A 14,962-nucleotide genomic window follows, 5' to 3' on the forward strand; every position below is an offset into this window, starting at 1 on the left:
CTTGAACATTATATACACATACTTTTGTGTCAAAATGACCGTCTTTGAAAAACACAGTTATTTATGTCTTAAGTGAACATAAACAGTTGAGAAAGAAAATGCACGGGTGTCTTTAGCTTGAGTTTGTTTGTTTTTTACTTAAGCAAGTATTTGTTTTTTGTGATATTAAAAATGGTGCCAAGAATTATGAAAACTCAATGTTATCAAACATTTTTGTATCATAAAAATTGTATTTAAAGCAAAAACAACTATATAGTATGTGATATATATATCAAATTACTCATATCGTGATATAAGATTTTGGTCATATCGCCCACCCTTACCCACATATACACATCATGGCCCAGCATTCATAGATCGAGTGGACTGGTGTCTTAGTGTTTCTGCTGAGTGCTGTTGATAGTCCCTGCAGGCACCCTGTCCAAACAGATGTTGGCCTACAGCTATGCATGGATCACACTTGAGATCTCCCACTGACTGCTACACACACACACACACACACACACTCTCTCTCTCTCTCTCTCTCTCTCTCTCTCTCTCTCTCTCTCTCTCACATGCTCTGCTATCCTTTTGGATCATCTCCCCTTGAATTCCCATGAGTGCATAGAGATGTTGTGGTTTCTTTATATATACTATAAATATACTATAAAGAATTAAGAAATACTATGGTTGTTTATTAAAGAAGAAATGTGTGTGAGTAGTGAAACATTAAAGAAAATGAGTATACGTGTGTGTGTGTGTAACTGTGAAAGATGTGGAGTCAGTGTGGCAAAACGCTATCAATCACTCAGCCAGCAGAACGTCCAGTAATTAGAGTGCTGTGTTCTCTACTTCAGAGGTGTGTGTGTGTTCCTAAAAAAGAAGAGAGAAGAGGTGTATGAGTATAGCAATTTTTTTTTTGTAATGGATGTTTTTCTAAGCAGAAACCAGCAGCATGAAATGTACGTATGAGTGGATTAGATTTTAGTGTGGTTGTTTGACTCGTGTACTGAAAATGCCGTGCTGGTAGTTCTCATTGGCTTTATTGATTCCCATTTTGTAATTGTCAACGCTTCTCATTGGCTGTGATGAATTGTTATTGTATCCCTTAAGTCAATCCCTTGATTGCATTTATCAATACTGTTAGATATTATCGGTGAGATGTTTAGGGTGGGAAATATCAAGGGTCATTTGGATTGACATCATCATGAGTTGATGAACAGTATATTGATCTGATTATGATTTAGTATTGACCTCACCATGTTGTTAGGGATTTGATCGATTCGTCTCGATGCCTGGAATGTTTAGACGGTTCAGTTGAAGTACCTCTGTTTTGTTGGCAATATTCTTGACCAATGAAGTCACCTCCTGAACTGAGATGGGAATGCTTGATTTAATAAATGAATGCACTTTGGTTTGAGTTGAATTCATTTTCTAAATGTAACTGGAATGTAATCAAAGTATGGTTTGAAAATAGATAGACTTTTGCTTTTGGGTTTTGCTAGTTTTGCTGTGCTTTTTCTACATCTGTTCTTTGATGATCTCCAGCATATGTTGTAGTCTTCAGAGATTAACGTCTGTTGAAGTATATATACACCTACTGTGATGTAGGCAGGATTTTTCTAGGCATCAAAGTTTTCTATTTACCATGTTTTTGCAGCGTGTCAATAAGAGATTCATTGCAAAACATAGAGTAAATGGCTTCATTGATTATAACGGGAGTTTGCGCAAAAGTGTGGCTTTGTGTTCCCTGCGTTGTAATTGACATCTTCAGTGATTATAATGTCAGAGATCTTTGCTCGCTTTCTGTATATAATATATATTTTTTCATGCTGCTAACTACACATTGCAACATTTCTGGAATGACAACCATATTTAAATGTGTGATTGAATCCAATTGACAGTAATAACCATAATAATGGATGGAACAAAATAGTATAATACTGTATGTCAAATTATCTTTATTAGTCTTTTGTCACACTTTTAAGAAGTAAAGTACTTGATTATAATTTTAACTGTAGTGTGTTATTTAATAGGCCTATTACATATAAGTTTCAATAGAAATTACATTAAAGGTTTTTTTAGTACCATAAATGCTGGTCAGTACGTTCGGTAGTAGTCTCTAACCACATTTCCAAGACAATAGAATTATGAAATAACATATAAAGATCTACTTAAGGACTACTTAAGTAGGTCAAAAAATAACTCTAAAGTTTAATTACATTTAATATAAATTAAAACTTTTATACATTGTCATTTAATTGCAATTAACATGCCTGAAAACAAATCCCCTTCAGGTGTAACAATTCAAATTCTGTGTAATTTATTATTAAGGAATTGATTTTAATATGCTCCTGTTAAGCAGATTTGATTGTCCAGAAACCCTGTTTGAGACATCGTCCATCATAGCTGTATATGTGAAAGTTCATGTACTTATGCAGGTGTTTGTAAGTGTGTATGTAAGTGTGTATGTGACTATACCTGTGTGCTTCATTAAAAGTTAACTTTCCCTCTGTTCTTTCATTCGCAGTTGGCGCTTGGCTCTTTTCCATATCCACAGGTGAGTCTGCTTCATCAAACCAGATACCAGTTTAACCAATTTAATGTTTAGCTCTTGAATTCTCAACATTTCTTTGCCCTGGAGGCACGGAGGACAAATGTTCCCTCATGATCTTAGCGTATGGGCAGTAATTAATTCGCTGTTCGTCCCACAACTGCCCATCCCACCCTTGTTTACTCAGCTTACATTACATACAGTCCTGCTGACCCGTTCCATTCCTCAATCCCATCAACCCTGTAATAAGATTTCATGCAGGGATTTTTCAAGATTATCCCAGTTTAAGAATGACAAACCCGGATTATAATCCGGATAGATTTGGAGGGTTCCCAGTTTAGGAACCACATGGCACCAATGCACAAAGCATGTCAATTTATGGTGCCTGTTAGTGTAGGATGACATGGTGTAGACGTTGTGTAGTATATTTAAAGGTGCTCCAAGCGATGTCACGTGTTTTTTAGGCCAAAACATTTTTTGTCACATTCAGCAAACATCTCCTCACTATCCGCTAGCTGCCTGTCACCTGAACACACTGTAAAAAAACGAGGTCTCTGTAGACAGCCCAGGCTCCACAAACGGCAAGAAAAACAAACTGGCCCAACCTGGACCACGAAACATAACAAACAGTGTTCCAGCCAATAACCGACAAGAATGATTTGGGAGTGGGGGTTGGGGGGTTAGTGCACGTGCACATGAAGGGGGGTGTGGGGAGTGGAGGAGAGAGAAGCATGAAGAGGGAAGTTAGCTAGAGGAGAGGAGGGGACGGGATGAGGAGGAGGGAGGGTCGAGCTAGCCTCCGTTTTGTTTGACAATACTTTGAACGTCAACAAGAAGTGACGTCACCCAACATCGCTTAGAGCACCTTTAATGTACTTAGTTGTACTTATTTAATTTAACTGCCATGTTCGTTTTTTAACCGTATTTGCTAAATTACTTCTATTTTTAATTGAACAAGATCTTGTTGTGAAAGAAACTTAATTAATAAGTTAGATCTATAACGGTATTGTTAGTAGACAGAGTTTATGATTCTTAGCACTTAAACATCTCAGTCTTTTGTTAAAACTCAGCAGTTCTGGTTCTTTGTAAACTGCGTTCTTTTTTAAAATTAGTTTATACATGTTAACACTTTACAAAAAGTTGCCAGGTCATGTTTGTAAATGAGAAGTGGTTCTCAAACAGTTTACCTGGATAAATAAAGGTTAAAAAAATAAATAAAAATAATTTAGATTAATGTTAATAATATGTATGTACTGTATGTATGTATAGTTCTTTTGATCTTTCTTTTAAAAATTGAGCAGCGCAGAATTGCATCATTGATAATAGTAATAGTAATTGTAATAGAAAAATATTAATAACAGCGCAACATTGGTAATAATAAGAAATGTTTCTTAAACACCAAATCAGCATATTTTAATGATTTCTGAAGGATCATGTGACACTGAAGACTGAAAAATTCTGCTTCACCATCACATCAATATATTAAATTAAAAATATATATTAAAATAGAAAACAGTTTTTTTAAATGGTTATAATATTTCACAATAATACTGTTTTTACTCTATTTTTGATCAAATAAATGCAGACTAAGTGAGCATAAGAGATTTATAAATGCTGTGAAAGGATTGTTCATTATTTGTTCATAATGCCTTATGCATTAACTAATGTTAATACATTTAAAATGTAAATGTAAAATGTTACTTGAATTATTTAGTTTGATGATTTTCAGATGTGTGTATTTAGAAATATACTGTATAGCCGATTCTGATTCAGTGCCCTATTTTTTTCTAATCAGACTCTCGGCTTTTAAAGTTCTGCATGTAAGAGTGCAGTGAGTTTAATGAGGGAAATGTTGACTAATGCTCAATAAATTACTCCCAGCATGCCTGTTGGGTTAATTAGCATATTAAAACAAAGCAGCCACTCAGGGCATGCAGGGGAAATCAGAAAGGAACATTTTGAGGCTGCATCTAGAGCCAAAGCCTTGAGCATCGTACAGTCACGGAGGCTGGGCTTGGCGTCGTGTGTGTGTTTGTGCTTTATCTCACACATCACTTGATGCAAATCTATTGTGCACAATTGCAAAAGTTACTAAATAAAATTGATGTGCAATACATGAAATTTAAAAAGGACATTATGAGGAGTGCTATGATTAATCATAAGGTCTAATACATTTTTAGTGTAGATATTTGTAACAGAATAGAAAGACAAAATATAGGATGAGCAAACTGTTTGAGATGATGAACAGTTGATGGGTAGAAAGAACATTAGAAGGCTAGAGGCCTGCATTTGTGTGTGCGTTATCCCGGGGCCTGGAGGCTCGTCTCATTTGAAATTGTTTTTCTCTGCTCTCCAGCATTATCTATTAACAGGGCCATTATCATGTTAATCCACTGAGTATTATTACATAAACTAATGTATTCACATGTACACACAAACACTCTTTCATACACGCATAGTGTCTGGAACCATGATTGGATCTTTTAATGTTAAATATTGTACAGTATTTCTCTTCTGAAATTTGTCTTTTAGCAGTTGGCCTGTTGGCCTGGCCCCTAACCCATCAAAAATAAATAAAAAATACTCCTAGACCGCAACATGGGGATGTGTGAAATCCATTCAGGTCTGCTGTTCTTCTCCGAATGCATCATCATATATCATTATCAGTTAAAGTGATAGCGATTGAAAACAATGAATGGCAAAACTTTTTAGTTTTAGGCCCATAGTGCCAGAGGCATTATACTGAAGCATTTCATGTACACACCCCATTAATTTATTACTTCCTCCTTTAATCTTTCTTACTCTCCCTTTTCTCTGTTCCTGCATTTCAGAATTCATATGGAATGAAAATGGAGAGAGAAAGAGAGAGAGAAGCATGAAGGAGAAAGAGGGAGGGGGTTAGTCAGTAAGAAAGAAAGGGAGAGCTAAACCTCCCACTGCTAGAGCGTTTTTGCTCTTGATGTTAATTTTCACAGCTCCATATGGTGCTGCAGACTCTTCACCTGCAGGCATCACACACACACACGCTTGCACACACCACCCAGCCAGCACACACGCTACCTCAGGCCTGGCCTGTCACTCACATCAGCCCAGGCATCTGTCTGTTCTCTCTCTCTCTCTCTCTCTTTCTCTCACACACACACACACACACACACACACACACACACACACACACACACACACACACACACACACACACTCACTCGCAGAGTCATTGTCCATTGTGCGGCGAGATCTCGAGACATGCCCGTTGTATTTCTGCATAAACTTCTGATGCCCTGCCCCCGCTCCACCCGCACTGAGCCACAAATCTGCCGATGTTTTGTGTGTGAGTGCATGCATGATTGCAAGGGTGTGTGTGTGTTTTCTATGTGTTATCTTGTCATTGATTATAAAAGGCTCTTTAATTTCGTCTCACCCCATGTTGGGATTAATTTGCATTCTTTGTCAGGAGTTAATGGCGTCTCCCGATGGCTCGCTCGGAAAATCTTTGAAGACTGCAGACTGGCTGGCGTGTGTATACAGCCTCCAGCGCTTCTCCTCCTGATTGATTTGTTGTTGCCTTTTCTGTTTTCCGGCTGTTTTGGTTTCAGCTCATTTTAAGCCCCATATTCATCTGAATATACTGTATGATTTTGCTCTCCCAGAGCTTTAATGCTATATTTAAGCAATATCACCCTAGCAAGAGTGTTGTTGTACAACAAGCTGTTGAGGCTGAAGGTAATCACAGCCGTGGCCATATTTATTATAACAGCACAATTTTGAGTGTGATATTGCTTTTATACAACAGTTCTATAAACTGTTAATATTGAGTAACTTGCCGTTCAGAAAAAATTTGGCCCAAGTGTTGTGTAGTCACTTTGCTCTAGCTCCACTTCATGTTTTTCTCATGAAAACTCATTGTGATTTTTATACTTTGAAACAGTTTTCACTCAGAAATCACTAGTACATTTCACAAAAAAATTACAAAGAAACTAAACTAAGAAAATTAAACATGAAATTTCAAAGTAGAAGGACAGAAATGTTATTTTCTTGTAAAACCTACTGAAATAATAGTTTTATTTACTACTTTGGAAAAGCTTCTTTTTAAATAAATAAATAAAGATTAGCACTGCTTTGCATTTAGTTTCCATTTAGGAATTGTAACACTTTAACATTTTAAAAAAGTAGCTGAGTTGTGTTTAAAGTCGTCTTGATTGTTTAGTGGAGATCACATTTAAGTATTTCATCTTACTCCAGTGGTTTAATTGGAAAATAGCGCATTCGACAAATATTTATGCCTTTAATTGTCCTGTGATTGCCTTGCTTCGCAGTTTTAGGCAATGCTGTGAGTTATTTAGTTCCTACATTAAAGGTCCAGTGTCTCCAGGTATTTAAAGAGAGCTGGGCCGTGTTTAATTGAGAAAGAGAATCAATGACTTGCGTAATGTCATTAGAGTGGCCTCAGACCGTTAGCTGTTAGCTTAAATTATGCGGTCCAGGCAGAAAGTTTTGACCAGATTGCATAAGTGGAGCATTGGCCTCATGGAAGCATATAAAAAATATCACAGCAAAATATGGGAAAGCGTTCTCCATCTACTACTTCGATGATCTCCCTCTCAGATGATTGTTGTATCCATTTAAAGAGGTTGCAAAGCAGAAATTTTAAAAATCCTGAATTTTTTACTGGGACTCCAGTAAACATTAATGCTAAATGGAAACCTTATGTGTTTTATTGTTATCACATGATTATACATGAAAATGCTCATATGAATATAAAACAATGCCTGTTTATCAAGTTATATGATTGTCAAAGAAATAACACACTCTTTGATCCCCACTGTCAATGTTTTGAGATATACAATATATCATGAATCAAACATATAAACCTGGAGGTGCATAAAATGCAGGAAAATTACATTAAATATAATAAATAAAGGCTAGGCAAAGCTTATCCTAATTGAGGATCAGACTTTTAGTGAGTGTGTTTTCATTATGTAAACGATGTTAACACATGATGCCCATATATTGCCATCAGGGTTTTTTTTTATCTTCCGCCTGTGATCGTAAACATGTTCTGGTGCAATGCTTGTGATTGTAACATGCTAATTGGGTGTAGCTTGCTTTCGCTCTCGCTTACTTATTCTCACCTAAATCCCTATTTTTTTCTCCATACAGATTCAAAAGAACCAGGGCTCCTTAATGGTAAGTGTTTTTTTCCATGTATTTTCGGAGATGTAGGCGGCTCCTCTCACAACCCCTCGCAGTTTTCTCCTCACTTCGCTTGGTTGCCTCCCTCGGAAGTTAATACCAGATAATAATACGCTCTGTCTTAACAGCCTGTATTCAGATTAGGTGCCATTAGAAATAAGAAAACATTACAGATCAAATGGCTTTTCCCGAGTCAGAGTGCATTTGATTAAGCTGTATTGCTACCTGTTTTATTGCATTAATGATTTTATTTCCTTTGCACTGTAAGGACATTGTATGGGGTCTAATCTCTTTTTCTCCTACCCCCCTCTATCACAGCCTCTTCAGTTATTGCAGTGCATTGTTGATGAGGTGAGTCTGTGTCCCATGTACGAAACCGTCCCTAATGGGGTGGAAAGCTGATATTTTGTTTCCTAATGAAGCGAGGTGTATTATCAGCTAAGCTCAGGGTTTGAGCTCTGAAGAGCTGGAACTGTCGAGAGCTCGGCCGTGCTGATGTCAAGGCCTTGAACAGAACAATTGGCTTAACTCCGGATTTGACTTGTAAAATAATCATAGTTTAATAAATAAGTGACTAAATTATAAATTGTGTAATGTATGTTCTTATTTGTACAAACAGTGTTTGTTTGTCAGACTGTGTCTGCAGCTCAACATTTTTAAATAACTTACTTTGTCTTTTTCTCTCTCTTCTCATTCTCTCTCTTACACACTTGTGTAAAAAACACACAAAAAAAGCGCACACACACAGTTTGCTGGTTTAATGTAGCATGACACGGCTCTGGACAACTGAGGGTTATGGACCACAGAGTTGTTGCATTAACCTTGACATCCGTTAGGCGCTAAAATACACCCAGCTAAACCCTGGCACATTTTCTCACCCTCATCTTTTTGAGTTGGGTCAGGGTCAGTTAAACTCAGATATTCCTTGAAATAGATACAGCTCTGTGTTAAACTCACTTCTCTGATATAAACACCTTTCTGATATACCTAACTATGGCATGTATGTGGAGCATGTATGCAGTATTTCACCCAGTCAGGCTAGTAGTTCTTCAAATTTTTACTTTTATAAATTTTTTGTTTTGCAAAGTTTGCTGCTTCAGTATTATTTTATCACATGTTTCTATGGTATACTGGAAAACAATGATAAGCATTTCGTAACTGTTAAAGACATATATTGGCAAAAGCATTTAATATGTAAAGAGTCAATATTTACAGTGTTCTTCATAACCTCTGCAATTCGCTCTGGCATGCTGGATATCAGCTTCTGGGCTAAATCCTGACTAATGGTGATCCATTCTTGCCTTATTAGTGCTCAGAGTTTATCATAATTCGTGGGCTTCTGCTTATTCACTTGTCTTTTGAGGATTGACCCTAGGTTCTCTGTGGGATTAAGATCGGGGGATTTTCCTGGCCACGGATCCAAAATTTCAATGTAATGATCTCCGAGCTACTTCATTATCAATCTGTCCTTGTGGCATGGTGCTCCATCGTGCTGTAAAATGCCCGGATCATCCCTAAATTGCTCCTGGGTCATTGGGAGAAGTTGCTCTTGCAGGGCATTTTGATTCCGTTATTTATTTATGACAGTGTTTTTATGCAGAATTGTTAGAGAGCCCACTCCCTTGGATGATCTCAGAATGCTTCACTTTTAGCATGACACAGGACTCATGGTCGTGTTCACCATTTATTCTCCGGACAATTGATTTTCCAGATGTCCCAAACAATCAGAAAGAGGCTTCATCATAGAAAATAACTTTGTTCTATAAAATAACTCCAATCCTTGTACTTCCTGCAGAATTTCAGTCTGTCCTTGATGTTTTCTTGTAGAGAAGTGGCTTCTTTGCTGCCCTTCTTTACGTTGTCCAAAAGTCTTGGCCTCACTGTGTGTGCAGATGCACTCGCACCCACCTGCCGCCAATACTGAGCAAGCTCTACACTGGTGGTGACACGATTCTGTAGCTGAGCTGAGCTGAGCTACAGAATCAAGGAGACGGTCTTGGCGCTTGCTGGACACTATGGGACGTCCTGAACCCTCCTTCTATGCAGTTGAACCTCTCTCCTAGAAGTTATTGATGATCCAGTGTCCAGTTCTTTTTAATTTCCTTGCATGTGAGGCCATTTTGATGCAAAGCGATGATGGTTGTACATCTTTCTTTGGAGGTAACCATTGTTAATATAACCAGTCCTACTCGACCCGCTCCGAGCGGGATGTGAATCTGGTCTCCAGCGTGGGAGGGGGGTGTGCTTACAAAGACACAAAAGACCACAGCCTCTAGTGTCAGTCGCTAGAGTGCCTCTTGAGATCAGGGGAGTGAGGTTGAGTAACCGGTCCTACTCGACCCACGGGAATCAAACCGGGGCGCGCAAACAAGGACTTTAAAGACTGCAGCCTTGAGGCCAGGGGAGTGAGGTTTACACGCACAGCTCTTTTTATTATCAATCACATCGGCATATTATAAATATATTTGTATTGATCTCACTTTTTTAGTATCTCGTGGCATGAACATTGCATTTTTAAGTTCAAAATTCAGAGCATTCAAACCCACATTCTTTCCCATTCTTTTGTGCTCTCTCTAGCGATTATACATTTGTTGTTGTTCACTCAACAGCAGCCCTACACGTTCACCCCAGGACACCATTTGCTTTTTACTTGTAAAATAAAGATGGCAAGATAACCGAAACATGATCTGAATGGCTGTATCTCAGCAAACCTCAGCTAATTCTGTCATTAAATTAGCAGATCTGAGGAAGTAGGAGAAGGTCATCTTTTACCACACTTAACACTCAAACAATCCCCAAATTTGCATCGGCCTCCTCAACATTTAGTTAAAGCCCGTAGGCCACGGTAACTCCGACATTTAAATACGCTTTCCACCGCTATGTGAGTAATTAATAAGTAATTGTGTTAATTGTGTGTGTGTGTTTGTGGGGGGGAGCCTCTCCCTTCTCCTCTCTGCTTGAGCTACTCACTGACACATGCTAATAACAGAACGCCACAGAGAGATGGAGAGGGAAGCATAAACACACATTAAACATACCGAACGTGTCCTTTCTGCTATAGATTGCTGCACGTAATTAATAATTAAACGGCCGCTCGTGTAATGAGTTGACCCGCGTGAACTGTTCATTACTCACCCGGCAGAGGCATCACTCAAACTATTTTCTGCCGTGCCCTTCGCTCCATCTCCCTCAGGCCAGAGAGCGCGCCGCCACGCTGCTGCCGACTGCATTCAGCTGACCAAGGCCTTATTACTCACTGCCACTGATTTACAACCTTCGGAGAGAGACAGTGAGAGGGAGCTTGAGATGGGAGTTGTGGGTGCTCCCCAGGACCTACTTTAAAGAGTAATCTAGTGCACAGACCGAGAAAGAAGCAAAGTGAATGTGATGGACTGAAAGAGCTGGAGAAAAGAGAACATTTAGAAACTGTACCTGAGAGAATATGAGAAACAGGCAGAATAAAGAGGATATCCACCCGAGAAGGGCATCAAGACCCAGTCTATCAGAAAAACAGGAAAGAATATTCTGTGGTGTGAATGTACGATCTTAGACCCATTAAACATGAGCTTACCATCAGTAATGATGAAAATCACTAGATAGCAAAGAAGTGTCATGAAGTACACGGGAGAAATTCAGGAAGGTCAAAGGTAGTTGATCTAGTAATCTGACCACTTGTACTTAGAGAGGATGTGGGTAATGATAGTCTAGCTTGTTTGAAGGGCGTTGTGTTTGAGTATGTATGGCTGGTTTCCATGGTGACCTCGGTATAAATAATCAGCCGCAAGGTCTCAGAGGACTCATGGGAAGGGTGAATAAATGGCTAAATGAGGTGAAGCACGCCAGAGCTGTTTTTTGTCCTCTTGTTTACTTTCTCCATCCCTAAGTCCATCCCTGCTCAGTGTCTTGCTGATTTGTAGAGCACTTCTTTATAGGAGACGCTCTATTTCAGATCTGCACGGCAGCCCATCTTTAATTGTCCCTCTTTGCTCGTGTATTGAAGCAACCCTGATGCTTCTAATAAGACTCAGGCTTAAATTCACCTCTGTAATTACTGATCTAATTTTGCCTGATAATTGCTTCTGGGCAATTACATGTATATTTACTGCTGGTATTGTGGAGGAAGACGGGCCGTGGTCTGGCTCTGTTTGTAGTGTTGGATAATGGCAGCAAGCTGCATAATGTAACAGTGCTTTCATCACCATCATCATCCTCCTCATGCAGCCGCCACATCAAAGACCCCCAAATGAAGGTGTTTGTGCGTCCATAAGTGTATGTGCATCTGTTTGTGTACGCGTACGTGTGTGAGGCCGTGTGCATCTCGCTGTATTTACATGTGCCTATTTACAGTTATGCGTGCAGCATAAGTGTATGTGCAACTGTTTGTGTACGCATACGTTTGTGAGGCCGTGTGCATCTCGCTGTATTTACATATACAGCATTTACAGTTATGCGTGTTGCTCTTAATCTGTGTTTTTGGTCCAGGCATGGGACATGTATGTGTATTGTGGCCTCCAGGCTGTGAGTCTTGGCTGCGTAATGATGTATAGCTGTACTTGTTCACCTCTGGCTATGTTCATTTGAATAGGTGTTTGTTTCACACTCTTTAGAAAATGACTAGAGTGATGTTGGCTCCTAAAAAGAAACATTTAGGAGCCAAATTACTTTTTTAGATGACTATTACAGATTTGCTCAATAAACATGGTATTCAAAAGCACTTTAGTTCACTTCCTACTTTCCACGACAATTGTATAAACAGTTAGGCCTTGTCCACACGGTGACGCTTTTAGCTGTATACGTAAAATTTTTGTATCAAATCGGCGTTTCGTCCAGACAGATCCGCCGTTTTAGGAGCCTGAAACCGCTATTTTTTTAAAACCGGGTCACAGAGGGTTTATAAATCTGAAAACGACACCCTTGCATTTTCATGTGTACAGCCAAAGCCAGCCATTCCGTATATTTTGTGAAACGATGATGTCATCACCCCACTTCGACCCTACTCGGACACCGATATGTCACGTCACAGTGACAGCAACAACAACTGCGGACTACTTACTTGTGTTCGTGCTGCAGAAGCCTTTTTTATTTCTTTATTTATTATTTACTTGAATGTATTTTTGTTTTATTTCTTTATTTTACTTCATTTATTTATATTTTCTTTCTTATGCTATGATGCCTGTCTGTTGTCTGATTAAGACATACGAGATATCCAATAAAGGCTAGATGTCTCGTCCGCGCTTCTGGCCAATGGAGGTCGACGTCCGCACACGGCGGCCATCTTGCCACAGGGAGCTCGCTCACTAGTAGCATTGTTTTAATGGTGCATGTACTTTTAAATAACCATAACTTGCTAAATTTTCTACCGATTTTTAAACGGTTTGGTTTGTTATAAACGTCAGAGATGTAGTTATGACAGTGCATACATATGAATAATTAAGAAAATCTGCAATTTCAACATGTTCCAGCGTTCAGAATTATAGCCACGTTAATAACGTTTGTAAGAAACCAAACCGTTTGTAAATCCGTCAAGATTTCAGCGAGATAAGAGGATTTGTGTTCGTGCTGATCACTCACCTTACTTCAGATACCACAGAGCTCGCCAGAAAGCTTCCCTGTGAGAAGATGGTGATGCCGTTCGAGTGATGCCGTTAGAGACTCCGCCTTAAGACATCTAGCCTTATATGGACATCTATGGTTTCGTGTGTACGCAGATATTTCTTGAGACGACGCCGTGTTTACGGATTTATTTTTTTTTAACGAGGAAAAAAAAGATAGGAAATGGAAAGCTCTGGCTTCGTGTGGATGTGGCCTTATATAATACTGTTTTTCTAGTTGTGTTTGTACTTTTTATGCTGTCCCTCTAGTGATCATGATTGTATTTATCCGTAACAGCTCTGAATGAATCAATGACTGAGTCTGATTCACGCTATAAGTTCTGCGTGAGTTTGTATTTGTGAATCAGTCATTAAAAAGAACCAGTTCATAAGAGTTGAATCAGACATCATGGCTGTTAATGTAAACAAAGGTTTTCCTGACTGTCACCAATGATAACTAGATTTTAGTTTTTTCGTTGCATGCGTTACCATTTTAGTCACAATGTGGAGCCCTGCAAACCCAAAACAGCAGATCAGATTATTTATTTCCATTATCCATTCTTGTTTTGTAAATGGCATTTAGCTTGTATTATGCCAGAGAGGTTTCCTTTAATTCCAACTGGCTGTTAAAGCAGTTTATTCTCTTTGTCCCTTGTCTTTTTGTGAAAACAGAACACTTTCCCTTCAAATACATCAGTCCTTCCCAAACACCTTGAATCTCAATTATGTCTTTAACATCAAGGCTTTTGAGTCTGTGTAACATGTTGATATAATCATTTCTTTCTTTCCCAAAGGTCATATTCTTTGAAATTATTTTTATGGTTGGAATACAAATAATCTTCTCTTTGAAACATGCCATATTTTTCTCTCTTTTCTAGTCTTGTGTAAAAAAAGGGGCTCCATTTTTCTGCTAAAGATTATATTACAATGAATGTGTCAGTTTGATCTCAGTGGTGTCTGAATACATGCATTGATGCAACTGTCCTATTCACACAATGAGAAAGATGTCTGGTATTTGACTTTTTTTCACTTGTTTCATTTAGTTTCAGTGAGTCTGTCCTTTACAAGTGGCTGATTTAATTTGGTTACCATTTTAACTATTTGGAGGTTGAGGTCGTAACTAAATGTTCTTATCAACTGTATGCTTTCTGCTTCAGGAGCCCATGAATGGCTCTCTTTCTCAAAGCTTTTTGTCTGTTTGTTCCATGTTCTGTGCATCAGAAATCTTCGACTGTCCAACAAAAGGGGTTCAGGTGCTTCCAAAATTGAATATACAAGGCTGCTTTTGACTTTCCGCACATATAATACCTCATTATGGATTGTAACCTTTTTGCAAGGCCACACAAAACCTACAATTATAAACCGTCGATTTTTTTGTGAAGTATAAACATGTTATTGATATTTTTTATTATATTTTGTGGATTTTTTTGTAAATAATGATCTTGACAATGTGTGTATATTTGTTTATTTTTAGGATCCTCCCGTGCTTCCAGTTGGCCAGTTCAGTGAGAAATTTGTCCACTTCATTACTCAATGGTGAGTGTTTCGAACCGAACACCTGTATCTTCTCTGGTGCCTCTCATAAATAAATAAATCCATATCATGTTGTGATGAATTTGCACTGATAAATGACAATAAAATTATGAAA

At 38.5% G+C, this 14,962-nt stretch overlaps 1 protein-coding gene across 2 annotated transcripts in view; it reads left to right on the forward strand.

Annotated features, from left to right (window-relative positions):
- Nucleotides 1-14,962, forward strand: part of map2k5 (mitogen-activated protein kinase kinase 5) — a 61,623-nt gene that overhangs the window by 29,571 nt on the left and 17,090 nt on the right. For both annotated transcript variants that reach the window (XM_082162278.1, XM_082162279.1), the window contains exons 17-20: nt 2,510-2,539; nt 7,691-7,717; nt 8,042-8,074; nt 14,789-14,850. In XM_082162278.1, coding sequence (XP_082018404.1) covers nt 2,510-2,539; nt 7,691-7,717; nt 8,042-8,074; nt 14,789-14,850 — 152 coding nt within the window. The remainder of the gene's footprint in view (nt 1-2,509; nt 2,540-7,690; nt 7,718-8,041; nt 8,075-14,788; nt 14,851-14,962) is intronic.

Source organism: Leuciscus leuciscus (assembly GCF_965113295.1).
Source record: "Leuciscus leuciscus genome assembly, chromosome: 2".
NCBI classification, from domain to species: Eukaryota; Metazoa; Chordata; class Actinopteri; order Cypriniformes; family Leuciscidae; genus Leuciscus; species Leuciscus leuciscus.